This window comes from Mustela nigripes, chromosome 7 (assembly GCF_022355385.1).
Source record: "Mustela nigripes isolate SB6536 chromosome 7, MUSNIG.SB6536, whole genome shotgun sequence".
Lineage (NCBI taxonomy): Eukaryota > Metazoa > Chordata > Mammalia > Carnivora > Mustelidae > Mustela > Mustela nigripes.
This window is the reverse complement of record NC_081563.1, coordinates 110,665,964-110,688,617: the sequence shown is the minus strand read 5'-3', so window position 1 is coordinate 110,688,617 and position 22,654 is coordinate 110,665,964. Positions and strand designations below refer to the sequence as shown.

At 37.2% G+C, this 22,654-nt stretch overlaps 1 protein-coding gene across 1 annotated transcript in view; it reads right to left on the bottom strand.

The window, feature by feature from the left end:
- Positions 1-22,654, bottom strand: part of LOC132021758 (RING finger protein 24) — a 104,629-nt gene that overhangs the window by 12,477 nt on the left and 69,498 nt on the right. The window contains exons 3-4 of the mRNA XM_059406605.1: positions 10,058-10,100; positions 7,659-7,700 (exon numbers count right to left, since the gene is read on the bottom strand). Coding sequence (XP_059262588.1) covers positions 7,659-7,700; positions 10,058-10,100 — 85 coding nt within the window. The remainder of the gene's footprint in view (positions 1-7,658; positions 7,701-10,057; positions 10,101-22,654) is intronic.

Below are 22,654 nucleotides of genomic sequence, written 5' to 3'. Positions count from 1 at the left end.
AATTATTCATTGCCAATGCATAGAAATACAGCTGGTTTTTGTATATTGATCTTGTATCCTGGACATCTGTTGCACTCATGATTTTTGGTGGATTCTTTAGAATTTTCAGTTTTTATAAATCCATGTCATCTGCAAATACAGTTTTACTTCTTCCTTTCTAATCTGGATACCTTTTATTACTTTTTCTTGCCTAACTGCTCTGGCTAGACCCTGCAGTACAATATTGAATTAAAGGGGTAAGAGCAGGCATCCTTGTCTTATTCTGACCTTAGGGGAAAAGCGGTCAGCCTTTCACCATTAGGATGTTAGCTCTGTGTTTTTCATAGATGCCCTTTATCAAGTTGAGGAAGTTCCCTTCTATTCCTAGTTTGTTGAGTGTTTTTATCATGAAAGAATGTTAAATTTTATCAAATGCTTTTTCTGCATCTATTGAAGTGATCATGTGGGGTTTTCCCTCCCTTTATCTGTTAATATTGACTGATTTTCCTTTGTCGAACCAACCTTGTATTCCTGGGATAAATTCCACTTGGTTACAATACATAATCCTTTTTATATGCTGGTAGATTTGGTTTGCTAGTATTTTGTTGAGGATTTTTTCACCTCATATACATATGGGATATTGGTTTGGAGTTCTTTTTTTTTGTGATGCCTTCATCTGGTCTTGACATTAGGACCTGACAGAATGAGAGAGGAAAGGTTCCTTATCACTTTTCATTTTCTGAAGTCAAAGAATGCATCCTATGATAATGTCAGCCCTGCCAGAAGCTGGGGAATAGAGAGTCATGTGGGGAAGACAATGTCACACCCAAAAAATTATACAGCTCAGGTGATTCAGCCAAAATGGTTTTCTTTTAAATAGATTCTATGGTGGGCACTCATTATCATTATACATTCCTTGAATGGTTATGAGGATATCACATCTTCTGCAAAGGTAGCATTTCTAGTTCAGAAGTATCATTTAAAGTTGGAATCTTTGAAAGCTACAAAAGAACCTAGAGATGGTTGTGCTATTCAGGAAAGATCCAACTTTCCTGTTCCAAACTGAAATATAGTAGGCAGTCCCTTCCATGGCCCTCATTTGTTCACATCCTTGGTCCATTACTATACATGCCTCATTGACTTATGACCTTCTCTCCCATAGGATCACTGTTCCTTGGTCAAACTGGTGGACTATATTCTACCCACTCAATCTTTAGGGTCCTGTATCCTGTCAGTTCCTTATACATGCTTTCGACTTTTGTAGGTTTTTTTTTCTGTTTTTACAATCCAAACAAACTTGGGACAAACCTCAATTGGGCTCCAAATATTTGTATACTAATTTAAAAGCAAAGTTTGTACACTAATTTAAAAGTGATTTATAAGAAGACTTATCAATAGTTCTAGAAAGATTGAAAAGGTTTCAATCTCCTCTTACATAACAAAAGGTTGTGACAAAATCTGCACTGCCAGAGCCACTTCCTCACTGGAGCAGAGGGAAGGGGATGAACCCATGGGGAGGGAGGAGAAGAAGGAAAAGATGTTCTTTCTATAGGGGGCAACTCCAATGGGTCCAACCTTTTTGTAGTCTCTTCTTGTGGAAAGCAGGGCAGAGCAGAGCCACAGCATGTCTGTTATACCACTCTTCACCCACTCCCTACCTGACTTGGGAAAACTGACCTAAAGATAGCTCTTCCTAGTCCTTGTGCAGCTAGGATCCCAGCTGCTGCTGAGATGCAGAGGGGAACAGGGTCTCCTACCCTTCTGTAGATACAGGAAATATGTGATGGAACAGGGGATGGGCTAATTCAAATCCGGAAGCTACGTGGATGGCTCTACCACTGTACTGTGAATGTAAACTCAGGGTTCTACAAGGCTATGTGTATTCTGTTCATACGGCCACAACGGGTGGAGGAGGCCACCTCTGATGTGGTGGCAGGACAGAAAAAGTACAATGCAGAAACAAAATCTGGATGATTGGCTGAAAATTTACCAACCTTGGTGAAAGACAAACCTACATATTTATGAAAGCTGACTAAACCCCAAACAGGATAAATCCAAAGAAATCCATGCTCACATATATCATAATTAATTGCTGAAAACTAGACAAAGAAAAAAATCTTGAAAGCAGCTGGAGAAAAAGGACATATTACTGATAGAGGATTAAGGATTTGAATAACTATGAATTTCTCACTGGAAATCATAAAGGCCAGAAGGAAGCGGCACATTTTAAAAGTGCTGAAAGATGGTGCCTGGCTGGCTCAGTTAAGCGCCTGCCTATGGCTCAGCTCATGATCCTGGGGTCCTGGGATCAAGCCCTGCACTGCACTCCCTGATCAGTGGGGAGTCTGCTTCCCCCTCTCTCTCCACTCCCTGCTTGTGCTGTCTTGTTCTCTAATGAGTAAATAAAATCTTAAAAAAAAAAAAAAAAGTGCTGAAAGAAAATACGTGTCAACCCAGAGTTCTATACCAAATAAAAATATCCTTTAGGAATGAAGGTGAAATATAGACATTCTCAGATGAAGGCCAACTAGTAGAATTCACAGCCAGCAGATCTGCTCTAAAAGAAATGCTAAAGGAAGATCATCAGATAGAAGGAAAATGGAATTAAGAAGGAAACTGGAATATTAGGAATGAAGAACAACAGAAATAATAAATATTTATCACTATTCTTCCTCTCCTGAATTCTTTAAAATACATTTGACAGTTTTAAGTAAAAAAATACAACACTGTCTGATGGGATTTTCAATGCATATAGATGTAATATGATAGCTATTGCATAAAGGGAAAAAGATAAAGGGATCTATATGATGGAAGGTTTCTACATTCCAACTGAAGTGCTAAAACGTTGATTCTAATTATTTATTTTATACTCCACTAAAATATTAAGTCAAAATCATAATAGATACTAAAAATGGATTACTAGGGGTGTCTGGGTCACTCAGTTGGTTAAGCAATTGCCTTTGGCTCAGGTCGTGGTTCTGTGGTCCTGGGACTGAGCCCTGCATTGGGCTTCCTACTTGGTGAGGAGACTGCTTCTCTCTCTCCCTTTGCCCCTACCCCCGCTCATGCTCTCTCTTGTGCTCTCTTGAATAAGTGAAAAAAATGTTTAAAAAAAGAAAAGTGAATTACTAAAATGGACTGCTAAAAATGTTCAATACCCCTAAGAAGGCAGGAATAAGGAAAAGGAATGACAAAGAGAGGGAAAAGCAGAAGACAAAGAATACAATATTAGACCTAATTCCAAACATCAATAATTGCCTCTAATGTAAATGGTCTAAACATACCAATTAAAACAAAGATTGGCAGAGTGGGTTAAAGGAAAAAAAAAGAAAAAAAGACCATAACCCAAACTTATGCTATCTATAAGAAAACTCACTTCAAGTATAATTATATAGGTAGACTGAAAATAAAAAGATGGAAAAAGACATGCTATGCAAACAATCAAAAGAAAGCTAGAGGTGCTACATTTTTTTTTTAAAAAAGGAGTTAATTCTTTTTATTTATTAGAGAGAGAGAGAGAAAGAGCGAGCTTGTGAGCACAAATGGGGGAGAGGATCTTCAAGCAGACTCTCCACTGAGTGCGGAGCCTGATGCAGGGCTTGATCTCACCACCCATGAGATCAAGACCTGAGCTAAAACTAAGAGTTGGATACTTAACTGACTGAGCTGCCCAGACACCCCAGCTAGAGGTGCTATATTAATACTAGGCATAGATTTCAAAGCAAAGAAAACTACCAGAGATGAAGAGGGTATTATAATTTCAATATAAGTATCAATTCACCAAGAAGACACAATCCTAAAAATCCTAAATGTGTATTCGGCTAACAACAGAGCCTTATATAAATAAATAAATAGGTAGAAAGACATAATATGTTTATAGATTAGAAGACTCATGGTAAAGATGCCAATTTTCCCCTGGTTTATAGACTTAATACAGTACTAATCAAAAATCCCAGCAGGATTTCTTCTTTTTTGTAGATATAGACTAGCTGATGCCTCAATTTATGTGGAAGAGTGAGGAATTAGACTAGCTAAAACAGTTTTGGAAAAGAATAAAGTTGGAGGATCATACTGCCTGATTTTAAGATTTATCAAGCTATAGTAAAGGTACATTAAAACTGTGGTATTGGAGAAGGGATGAGTGTATAAATCAAAGGAACAGAATGGAGAATCCAGAAATAGTCACAAAATATGACCATTTGATTTTTGACAAAGGAAATTTAATGGAGAAAGCTACCACTCACCAAACTAGAGCTGGGGACACTGTGGTGAACAAATCAAAGACTAAGTGCAAACAGGGGCAGATCATAAACTAATGCCAAGCCTCTCATCAGGCTTCTCTTGAAGAACCCCAGATCTAGCAACAACTAGCCTTTATTTCCACATTGCAACAATCAGCTAGAGCTGAGTGCTGGCAACTCCTTTAACAGGACTTACATGTCCCAGTGTGTCATATCACCCTTCTGTTTTTGATACCAAGACTTTATTAGATGCCATATATTAACCCACTTGCATGACAGTTTGTTGTTTCTCTCAGATCCCCTTCTGTATATCTGTGTCTCTATGAAAAGATGGAGAAATAAACAAAAATAGGAAAGACTATGGGTACTGAGAGGACATTTTCTTCACAGAAGGACAATATATTCTCGTGTTTTGATTATGTACATGTATCTCCTTAGCTTCAGTTAGTGTAAGTGTTGTTTGACTCCTATACTGGTAGGAAAAATTAAGCAAAAATGATATAGTCATAGCTATAGAGCCAACTGTCTAAGAAGCTGGGGTGGTGGTGGTACCTGGGCATCCCAGTCTACAAGGTCCCAGGAAGTCTCCCTTAGGGGAGCAAAAGCCAAGGAGAAGCTGTCTGTGCTACACCAGTACCTCCAAGAACTTCTCAGCATATATTCCAGATAACACACAGCACCCACTGCATACTTCAGTGTGACTTTCTCATTTATAGTCCCCTCTAGCAGACTGTTAACTGCTTAAGAGCAGAAATTAGTATTTTATGTTTATTTGCATTTCTCTAGTTTAGTACAGCATTGACATGTTTTATGTATCCAGTAACTCTAAAATTATTATTATTTCAGAGAGGGAGAGAAGAGGGAGAGAGAGAATCCCAAAGATGCTCCACACCCAATGCAGAGCCTGACTTGGGGCTCGATCGCACAACCCTAATACCATGCATGACCTGAGCCAAAACTAAGAGCTGGACACCTAACCAACTGAGCCACCCAGGTGCCCCAACTCTAAAATTATTTAAAAAGTAACATATTAACCTATTTTCCTTCCTTAAGAACTATTACATATAAAACTAACATCTTTTTTGACCAACTTCCCCTAATCTTTTTTCTCTTCTCTTCCTCCATGTAACTATGTGTCATCCTCAAATCCAATAAAACACCTTGTAGTATGCATATATATCCATGAACAATATGGTATTTAGTTCAGTTTATATGTCAAATAAACATTTATATCACTTTGTGACTTGCTTTGTTTTGGATCCCACTAGAGATCTGTCCCAGTTGACACATTTACGGGTAGAGTTCAGTCCTTAATTTTGCCTCCTTTATAGTACCCTCATTGTACTCTAACAGGTTTCCTTCCTTCCCTCCCTCTCTTTTGGATAATCTTCCAGTATATCATGTTTTACTTACTTACTCACCACTGACGGACATTTAGCTTGTCTTTGATATTTCACTATTGTAATTATTCACTAGTAACAGTATCCATATTGAAATTCCACATGCTAACACAGGACCAACTCTTACCACTGTATAATTAGGGTACAGGAATGCACACATACACAACACAAAAGTCTGACAAAATAGTTTCATCACCAAGAAATGTAACTTGAAAGGACCAAATGAATTGCAAAAAATGCCTGATTGCTTCTAGAAACAAGCTGTAGAGCAAGGTTAGGTTATCCTAGCTACCAGTTTCAACACACAGCACCCTCTGCATACTTCTCCCCAAATAATGGGGAGAAGGGATGAGTAGCTGGTCAGTCTTGGAGAAACTGGAATGGGTGGGTGCAAATGGGATACTAATTCCAATGCATAGTGATGCGATGCAATGTCCTCATTCAAGATAAAGACTCATTCTAATCTAGTGGGTCACACCAATGAGGAAGATTTCTGCTCCTGAGGAACCTGGTTGTTTAATACTGGTAAAATGTGTCAGAATATAACCTTTACATTTATGGTCCTCAAAGAGACCTCAAATAGAAAAGAGATCATCTTCTATTCATGTTAATTCTGGAAAATTTAAAAATCAAACAGTAAAAATAAATAAATAATTAAATAAACAAATTAATTAATTAAAAAATCAAACAGTAATTGATGCTTTGGGTTTAATCCAAGGTTAGGTCTAAAATGCTGTAATACAGCAACTCTTTGATAAAAAAATATGCAAAAAGAGCAAAGGAGCAGAAGACATTTGCAAAGTGTTTGACAATAATATAAATCATTCTTTTTTTTTTTTCCCAGAGATCTTATTCACTTATTTGATAAAGGGAGAGAGCGCACAAGAAGGGGGAGTAGTAGGCAGAGGGAGAGGGAGAAGCAGGCTTGATCTCAGGACCCTGAGATCATGACCTGAGCCAAAGGCAGACACTTAACTGACTGAGCCACCCAGGCACCCCTAAATCATTATTTTATTATTATTCAAATAATTTTCAAATCAACTCTCTTTGAAGAGACTAGTAATGATTGTCCCACAATTAGATTACATAAGACAGATATAATGTTCAGCTTTCCAAGTCCTTGTTTTACAAACCAATTCAAAAACTTGGAAAGGGGCGCCTGGGTGGCTCAGTGGGTTAAGCCACTGTCTTCGGCTCAGGTCATGATCTCAGGGTCCTGGGATCGAGTCCCGCATCGGGCTCTCTGCTCAGCAGGGAGCCTGCTTCCTCCTCTCTCTCTCTCTGTCTGCCTCTATGCCTACTTATGATCTCTCTCTGTCAAATAAATAAATAAAATCTTTGAAAGAAAAACAAAAAACAAAAACTTGGAAAGGAAGGAAGAGAAAAGGGCCCTAAAATTAAAAATTCTGAAATACTGTAGTAAGAGATGACCTAAGGAGTAAAATGAAAAAGAATTATTATAGGCGATGTGCCTGAAGGTTTACAGCAGGATACACACACACTTTTGTATTCACGTTACAAAGCGTGGTAGCATAATGAACACCTGGGAACCAACCATGCAGCTAATCCCAAGGAATCATATCTCCCCTTAAATTCTTCTCTATTGTATCCTCTTGCCTCACCTCCCCAAACTCCCACCCCCATGAAGTAATCATTGCCTCTTTTGTGCTGTTTATTTGAAGGGATTACTAGGAACATTTTCAAGAATGAAATTAGTGCCAATTCATCTTGAGTAGAAAAACTAATTTATACCTACCTCCTCATATCAGGGATAGCACAGAGCATTCCTACTGCTATGAAATCTTATGACACCACCATCTCTATTAAAAATCTTCTCACAATTAATTAATCTTCTCTCTTAAAGTCATCTCATGATTGATTTTTATGTGACCTCACCCTCAAATATTCTATTAAGCAGATCAAGATAAGCTTAACTTTTGTTAACTTCTGAAAATAAAGATGGTTAAGCATACCACAGCATATTATTTCTATTAGATAACAGCTTGAGAAAAGATTAAAATACTTATAGGCAACTTACCTCATGTAAATTCAGTTCTTTTACTTTCTCTTTTAATATAACCTGTAAGATAAGAAAATATGTTATGCCCATTTAAATCTATAATTTAAAAAATTTCTCATTTTACTCAAACATATTTTTCTTTTGTATATGTAGCTCATTTCTCCTTCTGTACAATATTGGAGAAAACCTCTTTTACTGAGACAGAACATTTTAGCCATAATTTTTTTAGCAAAAAAAAATTTTTTTTTAACAGAATTCTTAGGTGGTTTATCTATTATAATCAAAACGTTACAGTGAACCCTCATGTTAATACAAGGCTGCTGTAGGAAGCCTGTTGACAGTTGTCAGTGACTTCATGTGGTGGTGGTAGAGTGACAGTATCAAACAGGCCATTTGCTTTCCTCAAACAGGTGCTAGAACCACCATCACTCCAGCCTGCCCCCAGAAGAAAAAGATGACTTTCTAAGCAGAGGCAGAAACAAATTCTGATACATCCCTGTCTTAGTCCATTCGGGCTGTTAGCAAAATTTTTAACTTGAGCAGCAATGCAATGTTCTCCTGAAAAGCAATTTTAAAATCCCCTTGAGTATAGATTAAATTTCAGGAAAAGACATAAATACATGCTCATCTGGACCAAGTGCTAACTTAGGAGGAAAATAAATGGAGTTGACTCTCGTGATTCACTAAAACACAGTATTAACTGATGGAACTGATTATTATTTTATAAAAGATTAAAAAATCCAATCAAGCTTAATTTCCAAGTTTTGCTTACTTTTATACATCATTATCCTCAGAAAATTTTAGCTCGGCCCAAAGTCATGTAAATGAACTTAAAATTCACCCAGGTGCTATCCCTAACCTGATTTTATGGTGATTGGATACCAGTTTAAAAAAAATGACAAGTGGCAAGAGGGCAGCAGATCACTATTTAAAAAGAAAATTTCCAGGGGTTCCTGACTGGTTGTTGGTAGAGCATGTGACTCTTGATCTTGGGGTTGTGAATTCAAGCCCCACATTGGGTATAGTGACTTCTTAAAAAAATAATATCCTTAAAAAATAAAAAAAAATAGAAAATTTTGGAGAATAAACAGATTATTAGGATTATATGCTATCTTAAAGTGAAAAAATAGGCAAGTGAAATTTGGGGGAAAATCTCCCAGTTTTGAGTATCTTACATTCTTGAACCAAAAATCGTTTTCAGGGAAAATCACATTTTCAGAAATCACAACCTAAAGCTACCATCAGCTATGCGGGGATATACTAAATTTCTAATTCAGTATGTTTTAGAGACCACTTTACTGTCTCTCCTGTTACTCTATTAATTCTATCAGTCAATTTTACTTGTTAAATGACCACTAAGGCCAATTTTACTTTCTAATTAGCTTACATACAAATATCCTATAGGTTGTCAAATTTATGATAATACTGAAAAAATTTTATAATAATATTGAGACGAAAGGATTCATTAATTTAGAAAAGTAGAACATTCAACTCTGAATCTCACATGAGACCTATGCAGAAGAGCACTGGGTTACCTATGAACATCAGTGTGGACATTCTAGGGAACTCGACAAGGAGCTCAGATTTTCTAGAGTCATAAACAAAAGATGGACAAAGAGATACATAATCCTAAAATGGTGACATGGTCCTGCAGCATCAGTGTTAGCAAGGTTAAAGGCCCAAGCAAACTAAAGCTTACCCTACCACTCCACAAAAACAAACAAAAAACAAAACAAAACAAAAGTATCCTAAAACCAGAAAGCAAAAAAAACTAAGGACAATAAAAATAATTTCACACTTTGGACCAAAACAAAATTAAGGAGCACCTAGGCCTACTGTTTGGTGTCAATGGTAGAATATTAATAGATGACACATAGAAGAAAAAACAAATTTTACTTGGCCATCAAGAAAAGCTAAGTTTATTCCCTCAAAGAACAAATCAATAAAGGAATGAAAGTACAAAGGGTAGGGATTAACAGCAGTGACCCAAGTATTTAGACTTCTGGTTGTGTGACATGAGAAGGAGGAGATGAGATCACTATAATGCAACTGTTCACCTCTGAGGAACGGATACGTCTGCTAATGGAAGAGGTAAAAAATTCATTTAATGGAATCTCTTAACTCCACTAGATTAACAGTGACTTCAAGGATTATAAACCACAGCATTTCCCTTTAGCAGTGTTGGCTAAAGTTCCCGTTATATTATTGTATTATCTGAACTTCAAATAATCTGAAAGAAATTACTTAAAGTGAAGTTGATCTATTTTTGTACTGCAGTCTGGAAGTGAAATGCTAAAATGAACAAAAGTAAATCCAGTCCCAGCTAAACTAGGAGTGGAAACTGAAATTCTTATTTTTTGGTACCAAAAAAAAAAAAAAAAAAAAAAATCAAGGCCAATCTGAAGTAAATTTCTTACCTGTTTGTAGGCATAAAATTCTTTGTGTGCTTGATGTCTTAGCCTAAAAGACAGAAATGAGCAATGCGATGGTAAGGTTTTTAATAGAACAATTTGATAAAGATCTTAAACAGATTTTTGATATTAATTCAAATAATTTATGGTTTAAAATCCCAAATCTTTGTCCTGAAAAACACGCAAATGTCATATCTGTTACCATGTTATGAGAAAGTAGCCAAAGAACCATAAAATGTTGTTATCCAAATGTTAAATTCAAGTGAAATCTCATTAAAACACATCTTAGCACAATATACACTTTAATGAAGAAGGCTCAATTTTACTTATATTGGATAACAGTCCATTTGTTCTAATAATATTTATTGTATCACTTCTTCTTTGCCGATTTGGATGCCTTTAATTTCTTTTTGTTGTCTGATTGCTAAGGCTGGGACTTCTAGTACTATGTTGAATAGCAATGGTGATAATGGACATCCCTGCCATGTTCCTGACTTTAGTGGAAAAGCTCTGTTTTTCTCCATTAAGAATGATATTCGCAGTGGGTTTTTAATAGATGACTTTGATGATATTGAGATATGTACCCTCTATCCCTACACTGAGAAGAGTTTTGATCAGGAATGGATGCTGTACTTTGTCAAATGCTTTTTTCAGCATCTATTGAGAGTATCATATGGTTCTTATTCTTTCTTTTATTACTGTGTTGTGTCACATTGATTGATTTGTGAATGTTGAACCAACCTTGCAGCCCTGGAATTAATACCACTTGGTCGTAGTGAATAATACTTTTAATGTACTGTTGGATCCTATTAGCTAGTATTTTGGTGAGAATTTTTGCATCTGTGTTCAAACAAGGATATTAGTCTGTAATTCTATTTTTTTGATGGGATATTTGTCTGGTTTTGGGATCAAGGTAATGCTGGCTTCATAAAATGAGTTTGGAAGTTTTCCTTCCATTTCTGTTTTGGGAACAGTTTCAGGAGAACAGGAATTAATTCTTCTTTAAATGTTTAATAGAATTCCCCTGGGAAGCCGTCTGGCCCTGGGCTCTTGTTTGTTTGGAGATTTTTGATGACTGCTTCAATCTCCTTACTGGTTATAGGTCTGTTCAGGTTTTCCATTTTTTCCTGGTTCAGTTGTGGTAGTTTATATGTCTCTAGGAATGCATCAATTTCTTCCAGATTGTCAAATTTGCTGGTGTATAGTTGCTCATAATATGTTCTTATAATTGTATTTCTTTGGTGTTGGTTGTGATCTCTCCTCTTTCATTCATGATTTTATTAATTTGGGTCCTTTATCTTTTCTTTTTGGTAAGTCTGGCCAGGGGTTTATCAATCTTGTTAATTCTTTCAAAGAACCAGCTCCTAGTTTTGTTGATTTGTTCTATTGGTTTTTTGGTTTCTATTTCATTGATTTCTGCTCTAATCTTTATGATTTCTCTTCTCCTGCTGGGTTTAGGCTTTCTTCGTTGTTCTTTCTCCAGCTCCTTTAGATGTGAGGTTAGGTCGTATACTTGAGACCTTTCTTGTTTCTTGGGAAAGGCTTGTATCTCAGGGCTGCCTTTGCTGTGTCCCACAGATTTTGAACCATTGTGTTTTCATTATCATTTGCTTCCATTATTTTTTTCAATTCTTCTTTAATTTCCTGGTTGACCCATTCATTCTTTAGAAGGATGTTCTTTAGTCTCCATGCATTTGGGTTCTTTCCAAATTTCCTCTTGTGATTGAGTTCTAGCTTCAGAGCATTGTGGTCTGAAAATATGCAGGGAATGACCCAATCTTTTGATACTGGTTGAGACCTGATTTATGACCCAGGATCTATTCTGGAGAATGTTCCATGTGGACTAGAGAAGAATGTGTATTCTGTTGCTTTGGGATGGGATGTTCTAATTATATCTGTGATGTCCATCTGGTCCAGTGTGTAATGTAAGGCCTTTATTTTCTTGTTGATCTTTTGCTTGGATGATCTGTCCATTTCAGTGAGGGGAGTGTTAAAGCCCGCTACTATTATTGTATTATTGTCGATGTGTTTCTTTGATTTTGTTATTAATTGGTTTATATAGTTGGCTGCTCCCACTTTAGGGGCATAGATACTTAAAATTGTTAGATCTTCTTGTTGGAAAGACCCTTTGAGTATGATATAGTGTCCTTCCTCATCTCTTATTATAGTCTTTGGCTTAAAATCTAATTGATCTGATATAAGGATTGCCACCCCAGCTTTCTTTTGATGTCTGTTAGCATGATAAATTGTTTTCCATCCCCTCATGTTAAATCTGGAGGTCTAGACCTCTTTGGGTCTAAAATGAGTTTCCTGTAGACAGCATATTGACGGTTTTGTTTTTTTTTTAATCCATTCGGATACCCAGTGACTTTTGATTGGGGCATTTAGCCCATTTACATTCAGGGTAACTATTGAGAGATATGAATTTAGTGCCATTGTATTGCCTGTAAGGTGACTATTACTGTATATTGTCTCTGTTGCTTTCTGGTCTACTACTTTTAGGCTCTCTCTTTGCTTAGAGGAACCCTTTCAATATTTCCTGTAGAGCTGGTTTGGTGTTTACAAATTCTTTTAGTTTTTGTTTGTCCTAGAAGCTTTTTACCTCTCCTTCTATTTTCAATGGTAGCCTAGCTGGATATAGTATTCTTGGCTGCATGTTTTTCCTCATTTAGTGCTCTGAATATATCATGCTAGTTCTTTCTGGCATGTCAGGTCTCTGTGGATAAGTCTGCTGCCAATCTAATATTTTTAGCATTGTATATTACAGACTTCTTGTCCTGAGCTGCTTTCAGCATTTTCTCTTTGTCACTAAGACTTATAAATTTTACTATTAGATGACGGGGTGTGGACCTATTCTTACTGATTTTGAGGGGGGTTTTCTGTGCCTCCTGGATTTTGATGCTTGTTCCCTTTGCCATATTAGGGAAATTCTCTACAATAATTCTTTCTAATATACCTTCTGCTCCCCTCTTTCTTCTTCTGGAATCCCAATTATTCTAATGTTGTTTCGTCTTATGGTATCACTTATCTCTCAAATTCTCCCCTCGTGGTCCAGTAGTTATTTGTCTCTCTTTTGCTCAGCTTCTTATTCTCTGTCATTTGGTCTTCTACATCACTAATTCTCTCTTCTGCCTCATTTATCCTAGCAGTAAGAGCCTCCATTTCTTTATTGTACCTCATTAACAGATTTTTCTTATTTCAACTTGGTTAGATTTTAGTTCTTTTATTTCTCCAGAAAGGGCTTTTATTTCTCCAGACAGCATTTCTCTAATATCTTCCATGCCTTTTTCGAGCCCAGCTAGCACCTTGAGAATAGTCATTCTGGATTCTAGATCTGACATATTACCAAAGTCCATTTTGATTAGGTCCCTAGCCTTCAGTATTGCCTCTTGTTCTTTTTTTTGTGGTGAGTTTTTCCCGCTTTGTCATTTTATCCAGATAAAAATATATGAAGGAGAGAATAAAATACTAAAAGGGTGGCAAAGACCCCAGAAAAATGTGCTTTAATCAAATCAGAAGAGTCCCCAAATAATGGGGGGAAGAAAGGGGGCAAAAAGAAGTTCAGAAAAAAAATGTTAAAAAAAATCTATAAAAAAGAAAATATATATTTAGACTGGTGAATAGAACAGAATCACCCACTTAATTTTGGGAGTATTTTGGTCTCCTAGAAGAAACTACATCCCCAAATTTTAAGAATGAAAAACATATATATATATATATATATATACATACACACATATATATATACACACACACACACACATACATACACAACATAAGGGTAAACATGATGAAGGGATGAAATATGACTATAAAGATGAAAAATTAAAAAAAAACTTTTTTCTAAAAAAGGAGTTGGTAAGTTGGTTAGGAGAATAAAGAAAAAGAAAGTGGAGAGAATTTGCTCAGGCTGGAGACTAAACAAAGCCCTGTGCTAGATTTAAGGTATATTTTGATCTATTAGGAGAAGCTGTATATCAAACTTTTTTAGAAGAAAAAACCCTATGTGTATACAAAAAATAAAGTTAGATACAATGAAGGATAAAATATAACAATAATAATGAAGGTTCAAAAAGATTTTTTTTTTAAATGAAAGGTATCGTTAAGATAAACTAATTAAAAAACATTAAGAGAGGGGTGCCTGGGTGGCTCAGTTGTCGGGCGTCTGCCTTCAGCTCGGGACATGGTCCCAGGGTTCTGGGATTGAGCCCCACATTGGGCTCCCTGCTCAGCAGGAGGCCTGCTTCTCCCTCTCCCACTCCCCCCTACTTGTAGTTCCTCTCTCACTGTCTCTTTCTCTCTCTGTGTCAAATAAATAAATAAAATCTTAAAAAAAATTAAGAGAGGAAAGAGCAAAAGTTAAAAAAATTTTAGCATAAGAAAAAAAAATAAAAAAACTTAATTAACTTTGCAAGACTAAAGAATCATGGGGAAAAAGCAATGAATTCCATGCTTTGCTTTCTCCTCCTCTGGAATTCCACTGTTCTCCTTAGTAAGCGAACTTGGTCTTGGCTGGATTTCTTGCTGATCTTCTGGGGGAGAGTCTTGTTGTAGTAATTCTCAAGTGTTTTTGCCCGAGGCAGAATTGCACAGCCCTTACCAGGGCCCGGGCTAAGTAATCCGCTTGGGTTCACTTTCAGGAGCTTGTTTTCCCTGAACGCCTTCCATAGAGTTCTAGAGGTCAGGAATAAAATGGTAGTTTCCTAATCTCAGGCTCAGAGGAGCTGAGAGCTAGGGGCCCCACTCCTCAGTGTGCCCTTGGAGAAAAGTGATCACGCCCGTCTCCCTGGCCTCTGGCTGTGCTCCGATCTCACCCAGCCTGTGACCAAGCGTCTCTGTCTTTGGCACACAGCCCTGCCTGGAGTCTCCAAACCCAGAAGATCCCTGCACTCCTCCAGGGAGGTCTCCCTGGATCTTATGGGGTGCCTGCTCAAAGAGCAGTGGCCTAACTGTGCCATGGATCACAGCTTAAGGTAACCCCTAGTTGAGAGCTCACTCCTCAACTCCGTCTCTGTAGCTGGCTTCCCCGCTCTAATACTTGTGAACTGTGACACTCAGACACCCCCAATCCTTCTGTGACCCCGCGGGACCTGAGACCATGCTGTCCCCACGTGGGCTTCACCCTGGCTTAGCCTCTGGAGCAATGTCCCTCAGTAGAGCAGACTTTTAAAAGTTCTGATTTTGTGCTCCGTTGCTCCGCCACTTGCTGGGAGCCTGCCCCTCCCCCTGCAGTCTATCTTCCCATTGCTTTGGAGTCACTTCTCCGCAGGTCCTACCTTTCAGAAAGTGGGTGATTTTCTGTTTTCTAGAATTGCTGCTCTTCTTCTCTTCGATCTCCTGTTGGATTTGTATGTGTTCGGAATGGTTTGATAAACTATCTAGTTGATCTCCTGCTACCTGATGTCATCTCAGCCTGCTACTCCTCTGCTATCTTGACTCCTCCCCATCCCAATCCCATCTTGTTTCATTTTTTCCTTCCCTATCCCCCAAAGTTCCCACATTGCCTCTCAAATTCCTCATATCAGGGAGATCATATGATAATTGTCTTTCTCTGACTGACTTATTTCGCTCAGCATAATAGTTCCATCCATGTTGTTGCAAATGGCAAGATTTCATTTCTTTTGATGGCTGCATAGTATTCCATTGTATATATATACCACATCTTCTTTATCCATTCATCTGTTGATGGACATCTAGGTTCTTTCCATAGTTTGGCTGTTGTGGACATTGCTGCGATAAACATTCGGGTGCACATGCCCCTTTGGAGCACTACATTTGTATCTTTATGGTAAATACCCAGTAGTGCAATTGCTGGGTCATAGGGTAGTTCTATTTTCAACTTTCTGAGGAACCTCCAAGCTGTTTTCCAGAGTGGCTGCACCAGCTTGCATTCCCCACCACTGCTGATGAATACTGAGGTTACTTCCAGTTTGGGGCTATTGTAAATAAAGCTACTACATAAATTCTACATCTCTTAGTGGACATATAGACTCAATTCTGTTAAGTATACACTGAGGAGTAGATCTGCTAGTCAAAATGCTTGTACCAATTGCTATTCCTAGATATAATGCACTAGAGTGCTTGCTCTTTCACATCTTTGCCACTACTTAGTAGGATCAGTTAAAAAAATTTTAGCCAATCTGGTAGGTATTCAGTGGTATCTCATTTCAGCTTTAATTTGCATTTCCCAATTGATGTTCAGAACCTTTTATAAAAAGCTTATTGTTAAGCTTATTGGATAACTTCCTTTATAAAATGCCTGTTTGAGTCTTTAAAAAACGAGCTACCTTTTCCTTATTGATTTGTAGGAGTTATTTATATATTTCAGATGCAAGTCCTCTTTTGGGTCTATGTACTGCAATTATCTCCTACTCTATGGCTTGTGTTTTCATTCTTTTGATGGTATCTTTCGATGAACAGAAGCTTTTAATTTAAGTCCAAGTATAAACTCGTCCCAATAATGTCAGTCCTTTTTGCATCCAGATAAAGAATCCTTGCCTACCCCCAGATCAGGAAGATATTCTCTTGTGTGTATGTGCAAACAATTTGTTATTTTACCTGTCACATTTAGGTATCCATCCAAAATTACTTATGATCCATCTGAAATTAGTCTTTATATATGATGTGATGTAGGGGTCAAGATTCTTTTTATCCACATGCAGATTTTCAGTTGATTCATTTGATTCATTCATATACATATTTTTTAAAGATTTTATTTATTTATTTGACAGAGAGAGATCACAAGTAGGCAGAGAGGCAGGCAGAGAGAAAGGGAAGCAGGCTCCCTGCTGAGCAGAGAGCCTGATGCAGGACTCGATCCCAGGACCCTGAGATCATGACCTGAGCCGAAGGCAGCGGCTTAACCCACTGAGCCACCCAGGCACCCGATTCATTCATATATTGATTCATTTATTTATTATATGTGGGGTTATTTAAAAGACCCTATTTTTCCTACTGCATAGCAGTGGCATATCTGTCATAAGTCAGATCCAGTATGTAGGTCTGTTTCTAGAGTTCTATCTATTCCATTAGTCTGTTTGCCTATTCCTGCATACTGGGTTGAAAGTGTCAAAAATTCATGTCTGCTAGAACCTCAGAACACAATTCTATTTGCAAATAGAGTCTTTGTCGATTATTTAGTTAAAATGAGGCCACATTAAATCCAATACGACTGGTGTAGAAGAAGAGGAGAGGACATACAGAGACACAGGTAAGAAGGCCAGGTAAAGAGAGAAACAGACTGAAATCAGGCAGGTACAAGCCAAAGAACATCAGAGATTTCTGGTAACTACCAGAAACTAGGTAAGAGGCCAGGAAGGATTCTCCCCTAGAGCCTTCAGAGGGAGCATGGACCTGATGACATCTTGATTTCAAACTTCTAACCTCCAGAACTGTGAGACTAGAGTTCTGTTATTTTTAAGCCACTTGGGTTTGTGGTACATTGTTATAGCAATCCTGGGAAATGATGCACCTAGTGTCATTACATTAGTTTTTGTTTTGTTTTGTTTTTGAAGATTTTATTTATTTGTCAGAGGGAGCGAGCACAGGAGGGGGAGTGGCTGGCAGAGAGGGAGAAGCAGACTCCTCGCTGAGAAAGAAGCTGGACGTGTGACTCAATCCCAGGACTCTGGGATCACCACATGAGCCAAAGGCAGACATGTTGTCACTGAGCCACCCAGGTATCCCCACATTAGCTTTTTTTGTTCCTTTTAGCTTCTATTCTGAAATAATTTCGGACTTATAGAAAAGCTTCAAAAAATAGAGTTCACATAGACTTTCCTCCCAGATTTTCCAATGTTCACAACTTACACAATCATTGTACAATAATCAAAACTAGGAAATTAACACTGATATTACTATTATTTTATTACTATTATATTATTTATTACTTATTTATTATTACTATAATATTATCATAAAATTAAACAAACCGTTTCAATTTCAAACTTTTTTTTAAAAAAGATTTTATTTATTTATTTGACAGACGGAGATCACAAGTAGGCAGAGAAGCAGGCAGAGAGAGAGAGAGAGGAGGAAGCAGGCTCACTGCTGAGCAGAGAGCCCGATGTGGGGCTAGATCCCAGGACCCTGGGATCATGACCTGAGCCGAAGGCAGAGGCTTTAACCCACTGAGCCACCCAGGCGCCCCGTTTTTCAAACTTTTTTTTTCATTAACCTCCTTTTCCTGTTCTTTTATCCAATCTAAGATCCTACCTTGCATCTATTTAGGTCTCCTTAGTCTCCTCCAATCCCTGAAAATTCTTTAGTTTTCCCTTGACTTGCAAGCTTTTGACACATTAGCCATGATCATTTAGTTATGGCAGTGTCTACTGGGTCTCTCCACTGTAAAAGTTACTATTTCCCTTGGGGAGCCTGGGTGGCTCAGTGGGTTAAGCCTCTGCTTTTGGCTCAGGCCATGATCTCAGGGTCCTAGGATCAAGCCCCACATCCAGGCTCTCTGCTCAGCAGGGAGCCTGCTTCCTGCCACCCCCGCCCCCCCGCCCCAGCCCCCACCCCCGCTGCCACCTCTGTGCCTACTTGTGATCTGTCAAATAAATAAATAAAATCTTAAAAAGAAAAAAGTTACTATTTCCCTCTTTGTGACTGATCAATCATTATCTTGCAGGAGAGATGTTGAAACTATGCAAATACCCTATTTTTTCCCCTCAAACTTTTGCCCACTGATTTTAGCACCCATCTTGCAACAATTACTATAGTGGCTGCATGGTGATAGTTTTATAGTTTTCTAATTCCTAGTATATTAACTGGAATTCTTCTGTATGGAAAAGATGTCCCATCTTCCTTATTTATTTATATCTGTAGTAACTTGTGGATATTTGTTTTAGTCTATGGGTTATAATTCAGTAAGATCATTATTTATTTTGTTGCTCAAACTGATTTGGGTTTGGCCTTTAGGAGCTCCACCAGGCTGACTCGTGTCCTTTCAGCTTGCCCTTACCCTTTTCCATGCATGTCCTTGCTTACTTGTACGAAAAGGTGTTCCAAACTCATCTTGTATTTCCCATGCCCCAGTTGTAGAAGTGGTTAACACTTCTTCAAAAGAGTCTTGGTTCCTTTTATTAAAGAATAGTATTTAGAAACCAAATTCTGAGTGCTAGATGAATAGCACTTTGTTTTAAATACTGGGGCTTTGAAACAAGTTTCGGGTCTGATAGTGTTAAGTCCTCAAGCTCTGCTTTTGACTACTGTCTTGGCTATTCTTGATCCTCTGCACTTCCATATAAATTTTATGAGGTAGTCAATTTCCAAAAAAAATCTGCTGGGATTTTAACTGAGGTTGTACATAGAATTTATAGATCAACTGTGGGAATAACTGACATCTTGCAAGTCTAAGTTTCCAAACTATGAACACAATATATTCCTCTGTTTGTTACATCTTCTTTCTTTTTACACGTTTCTAGGTAGGGCACTTGTAATTTTCTATATTTTTGATTATAACATTCTAGTACTTGTGAAGTGGATCTCATAGTGGTTTTAATTTTCACTTCCTTTATGATCAATGATCATAAAGGTGAGATCCAGATGTTCTATTTGAACATCTTTTCATGTATTTCTTGGCCATTCATATATCCTTTTTGGGAAAATGGCTATTTATTTAAGTCTTTTGTCTATTTTAAAATTCAGTTGTCTTTCATCATTGAGTTGTTAGAAATTTTAAAAAATATACTCTGGTTATTAAATCCTTATCAGATATATGAATTGGAGGGATGCCTGGGTGGCTTAGTTGGTTAAGTGTCTGCCTTCAGCTCAAGTCATGATCCCAGGGTCCTGCATCAGGATCCCTGCTCAGTGGGATGCCTGCTTCTCCCTTTCCTGCTCTCCCTGTTTGTGATCTCTGTCAAATAAATAAATAAAATCTTGAAAAAATGATATATGAACGGGAAATATTTCTCTTCCATTCTATAGATTATCTTTTTACCTTTTTTTAAAAAAAATAAAAGATTTATTTATTAGAGAGAGAGAGAGAAAGAATATATGCAAGTGAGGGCAAAGGGAGAAGAGAATCTCCAGCAGACTCCATGCACAGAGTCTGAAATGGGGCTCAATCTCATGACCCCGAGATCATGACCTGAGCTGAAATTAAGAGTCAGACGCTTAACTGACTGAACCACACAGGCTCCTCCTTTATTTTTACTTTCTTGATAATGTTCTCTGATGCACAAATGTTTTTAATATTTGTGAGTCTTATCTATTCTTTCTTTTGTTGCTTGTGCTTTTGATGTCAAATCTAAGAAATCATTTCCTTTTCAACACTGTTTTGGCTATTCAGGGCCCCCTGCATTTCCAGATCAGCTGAGGGTCAGTTTTTCCATATAAAAGGCTACTGGAATTTTGTTAGGGAGTGCAATGAATCTGTAGGTTGCTTTGAGAAGTACTGCCAACTTAATAATATTAAGTCTTCTAATCCATAAACATACAGAATGCCTTTCCATTTATTTAAGTCTTCTTTAATTTCTTTCAGCAGTTTCTGTAGTTTTCAATGTACAAGTCTTCTACCTCCTTGGTTAATTTTATTCCTAGGAAGTTTATTCTTTTGGATGCTATTGTAAATGGATTGTTTATTTTCTTTTCAGATCATTCCTTGCTGATGTATAGAAACACAACCAATTTTTGTGTATTGATTTTGTACCCTGAAACTTTGCTTAATATGTTAGGTCTAGAGTTTTGTGTGTGTGTGTGTGTGTGTGTGTGTGTGTGTGTGTATTCTGTGGGATTGCCAATACTATACAGAATCATGTCATCTGCAATAAGATAGTTTTGCTTCTTTCCAATTGGATGCCTTCTATTTCCCTTTCTTGCTTAACTACTCTGGCCAGAACTGCTAATATAATGCTAAACAGCCTTGGTGAAAACAGGTACCTTTGTGTTGTTCCTGATCTTAGGGGGAAAGCTTTCAGTCTTTCACCACTGGGTGTGATGTTAATTGTGGGTTTTCTTAAATGCCATTTCTTGTGTCAGTTTTGATGCACTACATTTTTTTCTAGGAAAATATCCAATTCAACTAAAATTTCAAATTTATTGGCATAAAGTTGTTCATAATATACATTTTGATCTTATAATATTTGTAGGATTTATAGTACTGTCCTCTTTTTCAATTTTTTAAAAAAGATTTTATTTTTAAGTAATCTCTGCACTCAATAAGGGGACTGAACTAAGTACTCTGAGATCCAGAGTCACACGCTCTACTGACTGAGCTAGCCAGGGGCCCCACATTTCTGATATTAGTAATTTATGTTTTTTCTCCTCTTTTTCCTGATCAATTCTTTCTGGAGATTCATTAATTTTGTTAATCTTTCCAAAGAATCAGCTTTTGGCTTCAGTGATTTTATTATACATTTGTTTTCTATTTCATTGATTTCGGTGCCTGGGTTTTTAATTTTCTTCTTCTACTTTCTTTTGGGTTTAATTGGCTTTTTTTTTTTTTTAGGCTTTATTAAAGGAAAACATATAACTGGTTTTCAGCCTGTCTGTAAAATATATTTTTAAAACTATAAATTTCTCTTTCTTAGGTCTAATTTATTACTCACGTAGTTCAAATCATCTATATCCTTACTGCTTCTTTTTGTCTGCTTGTTTTACAAGAAAAGTGTTCAGTACATTTTCATGTAAAGAATAAAATGAATTCCATTAGAGTTCATTAAAATGAGGCTAGATCTGCATATTTGTTTGACTCTTTTAGTTGGATCTACATATTTTTCCAAAGCATCATTATATCCAACCACAGCATAAACCAATTTGTGCTCACCTTTTTCTTTAATCCAAGCTTCATAATTCATCGCTTCTAGGAACTCCTCCTTAAATTAACTTCACCTTTCTGATCATTCCTTTACTCTAAGTTCCATTAATTACCTAATATTTTACATTAAACTGTTTTATTTTCCATTTGCTACACATTTAACAGTTACCTTTTTGCTATTCCTTCCAGGAAACATACTAGTAATATAGATTGTGACTTACTTGGTGAAGAGAGGTGAGAATGGGGAATAATACTTTTATTTCCTTTTTCTTATATAGTTTGTTATCCACTATTTAAAAGAAAAGCAAAATAGGTACTGTCTTCATTAAAAAATTCCAGGTTCAAATGCAAATCTGTCTTTTAAGAGTGATTATGAAATTCTAAAATTGTTATTTTGAAATGAAGCCTAATAAACACAACTGATTATTGTTTAAGGTTAAGAGCACATGTTCTGGGGTCAGATACAAATGGGTTTGAGTCTCAGCTCTAACCAATTTTTATCTGTGTGACTGTAAGATAATTATTTAACTTCTGTAAAATAAAGATAATAAAATTACCTAGTTCAACTGCAGTGCACAGCACAGGGGCTGAAAGACAGTAAGTGCTGAATAAATACTGATTCCTAAAGAAGTATCTAAGAGGGTGTGATTAACAATGCTGAATAGTAGGGCACCTGGGTGATTCAGCTGGTTAAGCAACTGCCTTTGGCCCAAGTCATGATCCCGGAGTCCCGGGATAGAGCCCCGCATCAGGCTCCCAGCTCTACCGGGAGTCTGCTTCTCCCTCTGACCTTTTCCTCTTTCATGCTCTCTCTCACTGTTTCTCTCTCAAATAAATCAATAAAA